At 46.7% G+C, this 13,235-nt stretch overlaps 1 protein-coding gene across 1 annotated transcript in view; it reads right to left on the bottom strand.

The window, feature by feature from the left end:
• DAPK1 (death associated protein kinase 1) overlaps positions 1-13,235 on the bottom strand; it is a 314,806-nt gene that overhangs the window by 32,872 nt on the left and 268,699 nt on the right. Inside the window, 2 exon segments of the mRNA XM_030193688.1 lie at positions 8,094-8,282; positions 11,111-11,333. Of these exon segments, the coding sequence (XP_030049548.1) occupies positions 8,094-8,282; positions 11,111-11,333 (412 nt within the window).

Here is a 13,235-nt window from a genome sequence, read left to right as displayed (position 1 = left end):
GAGAAGGGAGAAGCAAATGGCGATCAGGTGTTTTATCCCGTGCAGCACCTTCGCATACAGGTGAGAGGCGCTGCACGGGACGGTAATGCGGAGGGGGGGGGTCCGGTGGAGGGTGGGAGCGGCGGCGACGATCCCAGGGGGCGGGGCACGGGGCGGAGGATGGTGGGAGGTGGAGCCCTGGAGCAAGGGACAGGAAACACAGGAAGGGAGGGGGACCGGGGATGAGAAAATTTGGAGATTTGTTTTTATTAAAACCGGCTGAAGCGGGGAACAGCGGCGATCTCGGGGGGGGGGGGGGGCAAGGGCGCCCATACAGGACGCTCCTGACGAGCGCCTTTGCCCCCTCCCGATCTATTTGGATTTTGCTTTGTTTTGGTTAGTGCAGGGGGAAGTGGGGAGCCACGTGCTTGTGTTGTGGTTTTTTTGGACGTTTGTGTCATGCGCAGAGCAGCCAGCATAACGCTTGGCTGCTCTGCGCATGATTTAGGGGCCAATTACGACGGGGATTACGATTCATTGATACATTGTACTTCTGGATACTGCAACAAACATGTTTGACCTGTTTTTTTGGTGCATGCTTCGGTTTTTCAAAATCGATAAGGACTTTAGCGATTTAGATTTTTTTTACGTTTGTTTGATGCATCTGGGCCAGAGAGGGAACAGGAGCAGAGAGAGAGATCAAATAAATTCTCTCCTTCCAAGTTATTTCCTTTACAAAACTCCAGGTTAGTTTCTGAAGTCAGGAAAGGTGAGCATTTTCACAGGTTATATTGTTTGAAGTCCCTTGTGATGGAGCCTCTATGTCTGGCTTCCTTTGTTCTCACAGACAGCCCTGCTCCCAGATGGAACAAAAGGTATGTTAATCAGGAGTAATTAAGACAACAAAGGGCTAGCCACCACCATTTGGTCCATTTTGCCATCCTTACTGATTCCTGAAGGGGAGGAGGGGGGGGGGGGGGAGTTATCAGAAGTCAGAAGCTGGTTTAATATTAATCTAAGTATGTCAAGAGTATGTCCAGCAATCCTGACAGTTATCACCTTCAAAATCTGCACCCTGGTCCACAAGATTATCTATGGTGTAGTCCCAGGATACATGACAGACCTCATAGATCTACCAACCAGAAACAGAACTGGATCATCATGAACATACCTGAACCTCCACTACCCAAACTGCAAAGGACTCAAATACAAAGCAACCTATGCATCCAATGTCTCCTATATAAGCACACACAACTATGGAACGCACTGCCAAAAGCCTTGAAAACAATCTACAACCATCTAAACTTCAGGAAATCATTAAGAACCTACCTGTTCAATAAGGCGTACCCTTTCGACCCAACATAAATGCCTCAACTCTGCAACACAGCAAAACCAAAGATCGTATTGGACACTATATAACCTCCCCTATCTTCGACCCCTAATGTGCCTGAAACATACCTACCGTATCCGACCTTAACATCACACTGTGTTTGTTTCTCTACCGGACTTGGCGAACGCCTTTACGGTACTATGTAAGCCACATTGAGCCTGCAAATAGGTGGGAAAATGTGGGATACAAATGTAACAAATAAAGAGATCTGAGCCTGTATGAACGGATCATGAGCAAGAATAAAGATACTTGATATACCAGCGAGGACTCCCTGATGCTATAGCAGTCATCCAACAAGATTTAACCTGGCCTGATAATACGACCACTAAAACAAGCCACAATCTGAAGCAAATAGCAAAATGTATATATATATTTTTGCTTATAGATTTGTGAGTGGTGAAAGCAATTAGGTGATTCACTTCTACCTCATCTGACCTCAACACAATCTTGTATTTGTTATCAACCGAAATGGAAAATGCCTTTACGGTACTTTGTAAGCCACATTGAGCCTGCAAATAGGTGGGAAAATGTGGGATATAAATGTAACAATTAAATAAATATATTACAAGCTGTCTTGTTTTTCTACTCCCCCCCCCCCCAGAGCAAGAACTGACTAGCATTAAAAGCAAAACATCATATGACTGAGTCTTTGGATATTCAGTCATGCATTGCAGGCAATTAATGTCAACAAGAGCAAACTCATTAGTATACTAGATTTGATCTTATGATCATTTTAGGAAATCTTACAAAATACAGTGCATACTATCATCTTGGTCACTTCTCACATCCCTCACTTTATAGCCTCTACCTTTACAAAAGGTTTGTTGGAGCTGCAGATTTTTATCAGCTTTTATTATGCACACCAAAATCTACAGGTGTTATGACTGGGGATGTGTGAGCCCTTGTGCCCCGACTGAGCACGGCGAACATGGAGTGACACCGCACTCGGTCAGGCAGCCAGACAACCCCTAGCTTCACCTGCACTTAGCCACTGTCCCCCAGAAGTTGAGCCCCTGGGTTCAAGTGGCTGGCAGGACTTCCGGAACCAGCGGGGTTGCACGACCACTGACCAGACAGGTGGGCAAACAAACACAGTCCAGAGCCTGTAAATGGCAGAGCAAAGAATAGTCAGTAAACAGTCCAAGGTCAAGGCAGGCAGCAACACAACGCGTGGTCAGTAAGCAATCCAAGGTCAGGAACACAGGAAAACACTGGAACTGATGAAGACCACAACCTCTACGCAAATAGAAGCCGAAGCATGGAAGGCCTGTAAACAGGGCTTTAAATAGTGCAGGGATTAGGCTCAACCATGTACAGCTGTTCCAAGATGGCTGCCTCCATCAGCAGAGTAGCACAGCGCCCAAATATGGGCTTCCTTCCTGTTCTCATAAATAAGATGGCTGCCCCCTCCCGAGCTAGCCAAGATGGCTGCTGTCCTTGCTCCAAGCCGGATGACGGCTGGCGGACTAGGAAACCGAAACATGGCTGATTCCCCTGAGTCAACCAAGATGGCCTTGGTCTTGCTCCAAGCTAGATGACAGCTGCCAGACTTAGGAAACAGAAACTGAAACAGAGCTTCCTATGCCTGATCCCAGGGGCGTATCTGCGTGGGGCCTCAGGGGCCTGGGCCCCCGCAGATTTTGCCCTGGCCCCCCCTACCGCCATCAACCCTCCCCCGTGCCCGTTCTTACTTTTGCTGGCGGGGGACCCCAACCCCCGCCAGCCGAGGTCTGCTTCCACCTGCCGCTGCCTTCAAAACTTCTTCTTCAGCCGGCGGGGGACCCCAAACCCCCGCCAGCCGCCCCGCGCTGTTTAAAATTCATCTTCGGCCTCCGTGGCCGTGCTGCTGGGATAGGCGGCGCTGTTGAAATCCACTTCGGAGTCTGACGTCGCAGCACGTACAACGTACAACGACGTCAGACTCCGAAGTGGATTTCAACAGCGCCGCCTATCCCAGCAGCACGGCCACGGAGGCCGAAGATGAATTTTAAACAGCGCGGGGCGGCTGGCGGGGGTTTGGGGTCCCCCGCCGGCTGAAGAAGAAGGTTTGAAGGCAGCGGCAGGTGGAAGCAGACCAGCAAAAGTAAGAACGGCAGCGGGGGAGGGTTGGCGGCGGGAGGGGGGTGGAGAGACTAAGTCATTGGTGGCGGTGGGGGCTCGGCGGCGGGGGGGGGCGGCGGGGGGGGGGGCGCTAAAATGTGCCCCCTCCCTCTGGCTCTGGCCCCCCCTACCGCCGGAGTCCAGATACGCCCCTGCCTGATCCTCAGCCCTTTCTGAGCAACCCGTGGCCCGAGCCAGTCTGGAGGAGTGCCGAACAGGTGAGGAACGTGACGACAGGACAGAGATGCACATCAGTGAGGTAAAAACAGGTAATGCAGATGTGTCCAGAACAAAATCTGAACATTCCACAGTAGAGCTCCCTCTGCTCTAAACATGTTACCTTAGAGGAGTGCTGATCCTCCACTCAAGTGGCTGCCCAAAACTGCAGAGGTTTCTGCAGGTGCCCATGCTCTGAAGGCTGTGGAGAAATTATATTTTACCTGCTAATTTACTTTCCTTTAGTCCATCTGGACCGACCAAGAGAAGTCTGATGGGTTGTTCACACCTACCAGCAGGTGGACACTGAGAATTCTGATTCTTGAGTGAGCCAATAAGGATCCTGCCCAGCCCCTGCTTGAATCACTATCATCCTCCCAAAGCAAGGTAGAGAAAAGGAATGTCTGCATCTGCACTACTATCCATCTCCACTATAGCCACTTATATATGCCAAAACAAGTACTGGCTTTTTTTGAGTATAGTGCTATTTGTAGCGCTATAGAAATGATAAGTAGTAGTAGATATATGGAGAGAGACTTCACAGTTGACACAGGTGACAAACAGTTTTTAAAGGTTGTTTGAATTTGCAGGGAAAAAGAAAAGGATGAATTCTAGAAGTACCTTGAGATTCCTGACCTGTGATTTTAGGGGTAATCCCTATCTCCCAAATGGTATTGTCAAGACAGGTACCTGTCCTTGTAGGAACTCACAGAATATGTTTTACTTGGGTTCAGGCATAGTATGCTGTTTTTCGCTCATTCCTAGTTCCTGGTTAGACAGGCAGTCAATCTACTCAAAGCACTGGTTAGATCTGGCTCAGTGGGTTTGAGTAACAGTAAATGATGGCAGATAAAAACCTGCACAGTCCATCCAGCTCACCCAACAAGTCAGCCAGAGCCACACCATGCAGGTCAATCGTTCATAATTAAGACACTGGTTGGCAATTTGCCAACATGCCAACCACATACAGGCAAGTTAAATATGATGCAGTTTTTGAACAATATAATGTTTAAATCAGCAATACTGTTAACAGCGAATTTCTTTTTTTTTTTTTTAGTTCCAATATTTTGTATTTGATTTTATCAATGAAACAAAACACAAATGGCTAAAATGTTAGCCAGTATACAAATATGAATAAACTGAGCATCAAACAATATACACAGCTAATTTCAACATAATCTTCCCCTCCCCACTTGAGATGTGCAGCACCCTCGCTCATAGCATACGATATTAATGTGATAAAATACGCAGACTTGATCTATATTTTGCCATTTATGGGACATGGATCAGGAAATGCATATAGCCATAGATTTAGTATTCATCAGCATAGATTGAAGTGTGCTGTCCATTAATGTCAACGGTACCCAAGGCTCTGCACAGTTAGCTCATGTGCAAAATTCGTTTCTACATAGGGCACACAGAAAATTTGTGAGCAAAGCCTAGGACATTTTACTGTATTGGCTCCTTAATTTGAAGACACTAGAGCTCCCCCTACTGCATACATAACCTTTCCATATTTGTACCACACAGCGGCATTCTCCCCTCCCTTACAGTAAAAAGGTTTCATAAAATTGGGGTAATTCACAGAACAAAAGGAAAGGTAAGAAGTTCTTTTGCTTTTCCCCTGCCCTGAGAGTATTACAGAGAAAGTACAAGAGATGCTGGCACCCCCCCCCCCCCCCCAAACAAAAACAGACAACAGGATGGAAGGCCCAGATGGAAAATCTGGCAATGAACTTTCTACTGGGTAATGGGAGAAACTTTCGATCTCTACTGTATACTTCCAATACTGTAGTAATTTCTTTCACTGTGATAGTGCTAGTGACTATGTTTAATGTAGAATATAGCCATTATTAGAATCTGAGCAAGGAGAGACAAAAGAGTGGAGGAGTGGCCTAGTGGTTAGAGCACCAGTCTTGACATCCAGAGGTGGTCGGATCATATCCCACTGCTGCTCCTTGTGATCTTGGGCAAGTCACTTAACCCTCCATTGCCTCAGGTACAAATTTAGATTGTGAGCCCTCCTGGGACAGGGAACTACCTAGTGTACCTAAATGTAACCCACCTTGAGCAATTACTGAAAAAGGAGTGAGCAAAATCCAAATAACTAAAAATAAAATAAATACATCTGTCTCTGATTTTAAAAACAATTTTTAAAAAGTTTAAACCTGTCAAACAAACATAGTTAGTATACCTAAATGTAAAAAATCTCTGCTTTCAGTTACCTAAATCTGCCCACGAGAAAAACATTTCCTGGAACACTGGTGGCCTGGTCTTGTTTCGGCAGTGGGCCGCAGAGGCTTTGTTCTGGTTAAGGCCCTGCATGGTGCACACCCTGTATGAACTGGCCTCACAAAAATACTTGTATGAGGCATGCTAGCTGAAGCAGTCACAGCTGGGGCAGAACATCAAACATATAAACGGTGAGTGACCGTACTCACTCGCAAATGCGCAGTAGAGACTTCCCTCTCTGCCCCGCCCCCGCTTCAATACGTGATGATGGGGGCGGGACAGAGAGGGAAGTCTCTACTGGCATGCTGCACACTTCGGAACCGCTCCCCCTCCCCCGGAGTCGCCGCCGCCCCTCCATCTGGCCCGAGCACTGTGAACTTACATCAGCACGCACATCAGCAAAGCTGCCGTCAGGGCGGGCTTCCTTCTCTGCCTTTGTTCCGCCCTCGCCGACGTTACGTCACACGAGGGCGGGACACAGGCAGAGAAGGAAGCCCGCCCCGACGGCAGCTTTGCTGATGTGCCTGCTGCTGTGTGCTGATGTAAGTTTACAGTGCTGCTCGGGCCAGGTGGAGGGGCGGCGGCAGCGACTCCGGGGGGGGGGGGCTCGGAACCCCCCCCATTCCAAAAGTAGCCCATTTTCACGGGCTCAACGGCTAGTTTACAATAAAAGCTTCCCTCCACGGTGCCACATGCTGATGGAAGACAGTGCTTCTGTAAGTGGTTTTAGTGTCATGACTAGATTTTTCTCTTGTGGTCTTGCTGTGTTTAGGGTTTAAATTAAAATTCACAAGTGTGTCACCTGCTTTACTACCTAAAATGTGAAATTCTAATGCTATTTTGAGAAAAATGGATCCAATCAGAAATACTGCTACAAAAGCATGTGTTCAGGTGTGCTCTCTTAAGAACAGCTTCTTTATAAATGGGAAGCCAGTAGCATGTTAAACCATGGTCACTATTAAAAAATAGAAAAAAAATGGAATCCAATTAAAGCAAAACTTAAATGACCACATAACTGGAGTGAGCTTTGACAGCAACTTCAGAGGTTAGGAAGTACGACCAATACTGAACAGACTCTACGGTTTGGTTCCGCAAATGGCAAAAATGATCAGGATCAAGGCTGGAGTGGGCTTCAATGGTAACTCCAGTGGCTGGTAAGGAGGACCGGTGGGGGGCAAACTTCTATAGTCTTTGCCCCAAAATTGGCAGAGAGAGACAGAGATTAAGTATACCGGTTGTTTAATCATGAAGTGGAACCTGTGCAGCGTGCCAGATTCAACTCTGGTCACCTTGTTGGGCGGACTGGATGGACTGTGCAAATCTATCTGCCGACATTTACTATACTCTGTCTTCATTTCATTCTCATTGCAACATCCTGCTGCCACTGCCACACTTTTGTTCAATCCTTGCTTTTACCCATAAGCTAACTCCTTCCAACAGTGAGAAGGTGATGTCCTAAGTATATACAACTGTCCCCCCCCCCCACTATGTTTTTCCATGATTGGAGAATGGAAAGGTTTGTGAAAACAGCAAGTGCTGCTACCACCGCAACATTCAAATGGCCAAAGTAAAGTTGGCACATATGCTACGCTAACTTTGATAAGCGGAATTAAATAAAGTGAATTAGAAGTAGGGAGGGAAAGATGGAAAGAGAAATGGATAAGAAAGGAGGAAACGGAAGAAGAGATAGGGGAAGGAAATAGACTGGATTTGGATGGTGAACAGAGATGCATTTCAACAGCCCAAAAAAGCTGAGCGTAGAAGATAATGGACGCCTGAGATAAAGGTCCCTCGTGTTTGCGCTTTAGCCTCCCGTGAGCTGTTCTTCTATGGGCTAGGAGGAAAAACAGGGAAAAGGGAAGCTAGCATAGGCTGCAAAAATGGTTAAGGAGAGGGTTGTGTAAAGGGTAAAAATTTTCAGTTGGTTTGAGATTTTCCCCAGTTCTACATGAGCTATTATTTTGCTAATGTAGGTTAAAAATCTAGGGCATAGCCACAGTATGGGGGTGGAGGGCGAGGCCTAGATGGGCACAGGCCTCTCCACTTTTGACTCAGTTGCTGAAGAGTAATAACGGATATTTATAAAACAAGACTTATAAACATGGTTATTAAATGACTAGTACAGCCACACGTTCAGAGAAAAGGCTTAGAGGTAGCGTTGAATGACTGTGCTTACCATTTAGGTTGGCATGCTGGATGTCGATGGCTTTTGTGGCCTGCTCGTCGGTGGAGGAGTGAGAATGATGGGATGGCGAGACGAACACCTCTAATACGCCTTTAGTCAAGCCTGGCTCAAACATCATGCTGCGGCTCCGCACACTAACATTTTCACAGCCCGGGTACAGGTTGGAGATGCTCACTGAAACTGGCGCACCAGAGGACAACAGGTTATAGGCCATCAGATTGCTTATCCTGCCTCATGTAACATATACATTTTACACCCTAGGATACACCAAGACTAAAACAAAGCCATTTTGGGGATAATTCTATAAAGTTCGCCTAAAGTTAGGTGCTAAGCACAAAATCTGTAAATCGGCAATTACATGTGTAATCGCCATTATGGAAGAGTAGCAAAACTTTAGTTACGAGCAGTTACACCACGTCAAAGGCTGGTGTAAATGCTGATGCCTAACTGCTGTCAGTTAGACTACTGTCAGTCAGGAGCGTAGCCAGACCTGCCATTTTGGGCGGGCCCCGAATTAACCTGGGTGGGCCATTCCCACCCCTGTACAGTTATTTTAAAAAATTCCCTCTCCCCCCCGGGCATCTTCTTCTCTCTCCCTCCTTGGCCTACCTGGGCAGCGCTTTCTCCCTTCGCCATCTCCTCCCGAGTTTTGCATTTCTCCCTCTCTTCTGCCCACTCTCCCCATCCGTGTGGTCTGATTATTTTTACTCCCTGAAGCGCTGTTCTCCCTCCAGCACCAGGGACGCGCCTGAGGAGAGGCCCCGCCCCTGACGACGCACGCTGGCAGAAGGCTATGGGAATCGCCGGTGCTGGAGGGAGAACGGTGCTTCAGGGAGTAAAAATAATCAGACCACGCGGACAGGGAGAGCGGGCAAAAGAGGCAGGAAAAGATTGGCGCCTCACTTGGGTTGGGGCTTGTTAGGGTGGGCGGGCCTGAAGGAAAAGTGGCTGGGCCTGGGCCCGTCCAGGCCCGCCTGTGGCTACGCCCCTGCTGTCAGTAATGGGCCCAACACAGTGGTTCTCAAACCTGGTCCTGGAGGCACCCCAGGCAGTCAGGTTTTGTTTTCAAGATATCCACAATGAGTATTTATATGAGAGATGTGCATGCAGTGGAGATAGTGCATGTAAATCTCTCTCATGAATATTCAGTGTGGATATCCTGAAAACCTGACTGGCTGGGGTGCCTCCAGGATCAGGTTTGGGAATCACTGGCTTAACAACTTAGCATGTAAGTGCTAGGCACACCCCTGACTTGCCCATACCCCCCTTCAATGCTCATATACCCTACCACAGGGGTGCTCAATGTCAGTCTGAGGACTGCAACCCAGTCATGTTTTCAGGATTTCCCCAATGAATATGCAGGAGATCTACTAGAATGAACTGCCTCCATTGTATGCAAATGGATCTCCTGCATATTCATTGGGGAAATTCTGAAAAGCTGACTGGGTTGTGACTAGTGCTGTCTGATTCAACCAACATGTTTTGATTTGATTCAATTCGATTAAGTTCTGTAAGGTTACTATCAATGAACAGAAAATAAAATTCATTTCTCTAGGTTTGTTGTCTGGTCTTAATATTTGTAATCGTGTTGGTCCCAGTCTTTGGTTTCTACTTTCCTCCATCTTCTCTTAACCCTTTTGCCAGAGTCTCCTGGTCCAGTCCCTGCCCATATCTTCCTGCCATGTTGAGCATTTCCCCTCTCTGCATTTTTATTCTTGCCCTATCTAGCAGCACCCCTCTGTATCCTATCCCATTCCCCATGTCCTGTATTGAATCTCTATGCCCCTATCTCTCATCATGTTCAGCTTCTCCCCTTATTCCTCCTTCCCCCAGTCCCCCCCCTCTTTTCCTTCCTCCTCCAGGACCAGCATCTGCCCTCCTCCTCTCCAATCCAGTATCTGTTTTCCCTCTGCCCCCATTCCATCCAGCTTCTACCCTCCTCTCCCTCCTTTTCTCTCCTCCTTCCATCCATAGTCTGCTCTCCTCCTCTCTGCTTCAATCCAACTTGTACCCTCCTTCCTTCCCCACCTCTTCCATCCAGTCTCTCTCTCCCCTCTAATCCAGCATCTGTCTCCTCTCTGTTCCACCCTCATGCGTCTCTAGATGAGCAGCAGCGGCAGCAGTAAAAGCAGATAAGCTCACCGTGGGTCCCAACCCCTTGGATGTCACTTCCTGTTCTGGGTCTAAGCTGGTAGCCTGAGCCAATAAACAGTCTGGCTCTACAGTGAATTTAGCTTCTTTTTCCGCCACTGCCACAGAGGGGAGAAAAGATGCCATTGTTGGCTAGTAAACCATTGTTGGCTAGTAAACTGATGAAAACGCTTCTGGTGGGACATCCAGAAAGCAGCTCCCCTAAAACTAAATAAACTACTTTCAGGGACATGCATGTACATGATTCACACAAGTGTGAATAATCCACTAACCCCTGCCATCAGTCCTTATATTTGCTTTATATCTCCAGAAAATTGGGTGTAAGGAGGATTCCAAATAGTTATTAGGAATATACACACAATCCCTTAAGACTTTTCTTTTGGAAGAGAGATTCAAAGAGAATAATTATGAAATACTGACCTCTAGTGGTGCTCAGCTAATATTGCACACACTTTACTCAGACCTTCAGAACAGCACCTCTGGTTTACAGAGTATAAAATTAAATAAACTGCCTCCTCCCCACTAACCAGCTTCCAGTCTTAAGGCTCTTCACTCTTGGTTTAAGCTGATTTTATAGCACCAGAGACACAGAACTTCAAGCAATTCATGATCCCTATATCCATACCAAAAACACAGGTGACTTTCTAGTAATATACACAGTACCTAACTAGAGATAAGGCAGAAGATGTGTAAAAAGCTCGGGAAATATAAATTAAGTTACAGAAAAATGAAACTTGCCATACAAGTCATCTGAAGTCAAATGTTCCCAACAAAAAAAGGCCATATTTGGCTTCTCTTATCTAAATGTAACAACCTATGACATCTTAATCTTGTCCATTTGGTGTTGGCAGAGGTACCTGAGGGTTTGGAAGACAGTGGTGAAGGCGGGAACCTAGTCGAATTTGTGGATGAGATCCGGGGTCGGCGTCGCCTGAAGAAGCTCCTGAGAAGGCCACACTTCAAAGACTCCACAATGGTGGTCTTCCCAGAGGTGGTGTGTCCAAATAGCTTCAACTTGATGCGGGGCTGCAGATTCTGTGTGGGTCTGAGCTGCTGGATAAACAGCCCTCTATGTGCTTCCTAACATTAAAGAAACAGAAAATTTTAACAGGGTAAGCCCTGCCCAGCCTACCAAGTAGTAAGATGGATTCTTTCCAACTATATTCACCGGTAGGATTCATATGGCAGACACAGATATGTTAGTAGGCTTCTCTCTACTCACCACATCTATCTTGCAGCCCTACTCACTCCCCCCCCCCCCCCCCACCTTTAACTTGCCACATCTCTTCTCTCCAGAGCTGATGTTTTATGGGTTCCCTCTGATCCCCATTATTCTCTCAATATGCCGGTATCTTTGAACCCCTAACTTGTTCTCCCCAGCATCCCACACCTCCTCTGATCCTCTCACCCGATCCTCCCATACCCTTTCACTCCACCAACTCTCTCTTTACAACCTTCCTTTAATATTGTCACACACACACATCCTGCTGCAGCATTTCCGATCCCTCCTCTCCACTATTTACAACTGAACAGTCAGGGCTGGCCCAGTCACTAACCAGACTAGGCATCTGCTTAGTACAGCAGAATTTCAGGGGTGGCAGAGCAACAGACTGTAGTTCACCTTCTCCCTTTTCCCTTCCCCTGTTGCTACCACCAATCTCCCTCTTTCTGGGGCTATACAGACAAATGGGTTCAGCGCTGGCACGGGGGTTTTTAACCACAAGACTGCATTTGAGGCCTACAATACCCCCCCCCCCCCCCTCCATAGGAAGCCATGAATCAGAGGGGGGCAGGATGCTACACCCTTGAATGGAGTCCTGTGACTAATGACCCCACCCTGGCATCAAATCCATTGGTCCCTTTGGCTCTGGAAGAGCGAGGGCAGCTACAGCAGCACAGGTTTGACAGGAGAAAGAGTGAGAGATGCAGATGGGGGTTAGGCAGAGCAAAGGGATATACTGGATTACAGAGAGTAGATAAGCAAAGCAAGGGCAGGATACTAGACTATGATGGGGAGGGATAAGGCCTTGAGTAGTCCTTGGGATGAGGCAGGATGCACAGCTGAAGGCTTACCCATGGAATTGGATATCTTTGGGCCAGTCCTGTGAATAACACTGACTATGTGACAACTTTACCCCCATCAGTCAAGTAACATACAATGAACTCTTCCCTCAGCACAATACATGAAGGAATACATTGTAATGCCTATGTATACTTTGGGAAAAATCAAACACAGGAGACTTCCTCTTATTACCAGACCCAATACTTTTTCAGTGGAGGAACCCTTACAGATTAATGTGCATTTTTAAATTGATTCCTCGGCTTCTTTACCCATCACAAAACTGGTGCAGCAGTACTCAACAGGGCAAAGATTAGCAAACACACAGAGGAAGTAATAGTTGGAGACAGGCTCCAACTGTGAATTTTTATGTGTCATGGTTGATTGCATTTTAATTTCCTTTTCTCCCCCCCCCCCCCCAACGGCTTCCTTGACATGCTCACCGATCTGCAAGTTTTTGGTGGTTGTTCCCTTTGAGAAACAAAGAAAGATACTGCTCTATAAATAATTTATTAAAAAAAAAAAAAATATATATATATATATATATATATATGAAAAAAAGCTTAAGATGGCCTCAAAAGTTAGACAGTTCCACTGTAATATTCACTGTCATCATGTCTGTGTTAGAAACCCCACAGAAAGCCCCAAGTTGAAGAAAACGTCAAAAGGCAAACATTCTCTGCTGGACAGCAGTATGTGGGTGTCAGGTTCTGATTTTGTTACATTTGTACCCCACATTTTCCCACCTATTTGCAGGCTCAATGTGGCTTACATAGTACCATAAGGCTTTCGCCAGATCCGGTAAGAACAAATACAATGTGATACTGAGGTAGAATGAGGTTCATGTGCTATAGACATATTTGGGAATTATAGAGAGGAGGAGTTATGATTTGTCCAGTTATGAGCTTTGGTTTACTTTTAAA

Source organism: Microcaecilia unicolor, chromosome 2 (genome assembly GCF_901765095.1).
Source record: "Microcaecilia unicolor chromosome 2, aMicUni1.1, whole genome shotgun sequence".
NCBI lineage: Eukaryota > Metazoa > Chordata > Amphibia > Gymnophiona > Siphonopidae > Microcaecilia > Microcaecilia unicolor.
Note: the sequence above shows the minus strand (reverse complement) of the source record. Positions and strands in the feature narration are given on the sequence as shown.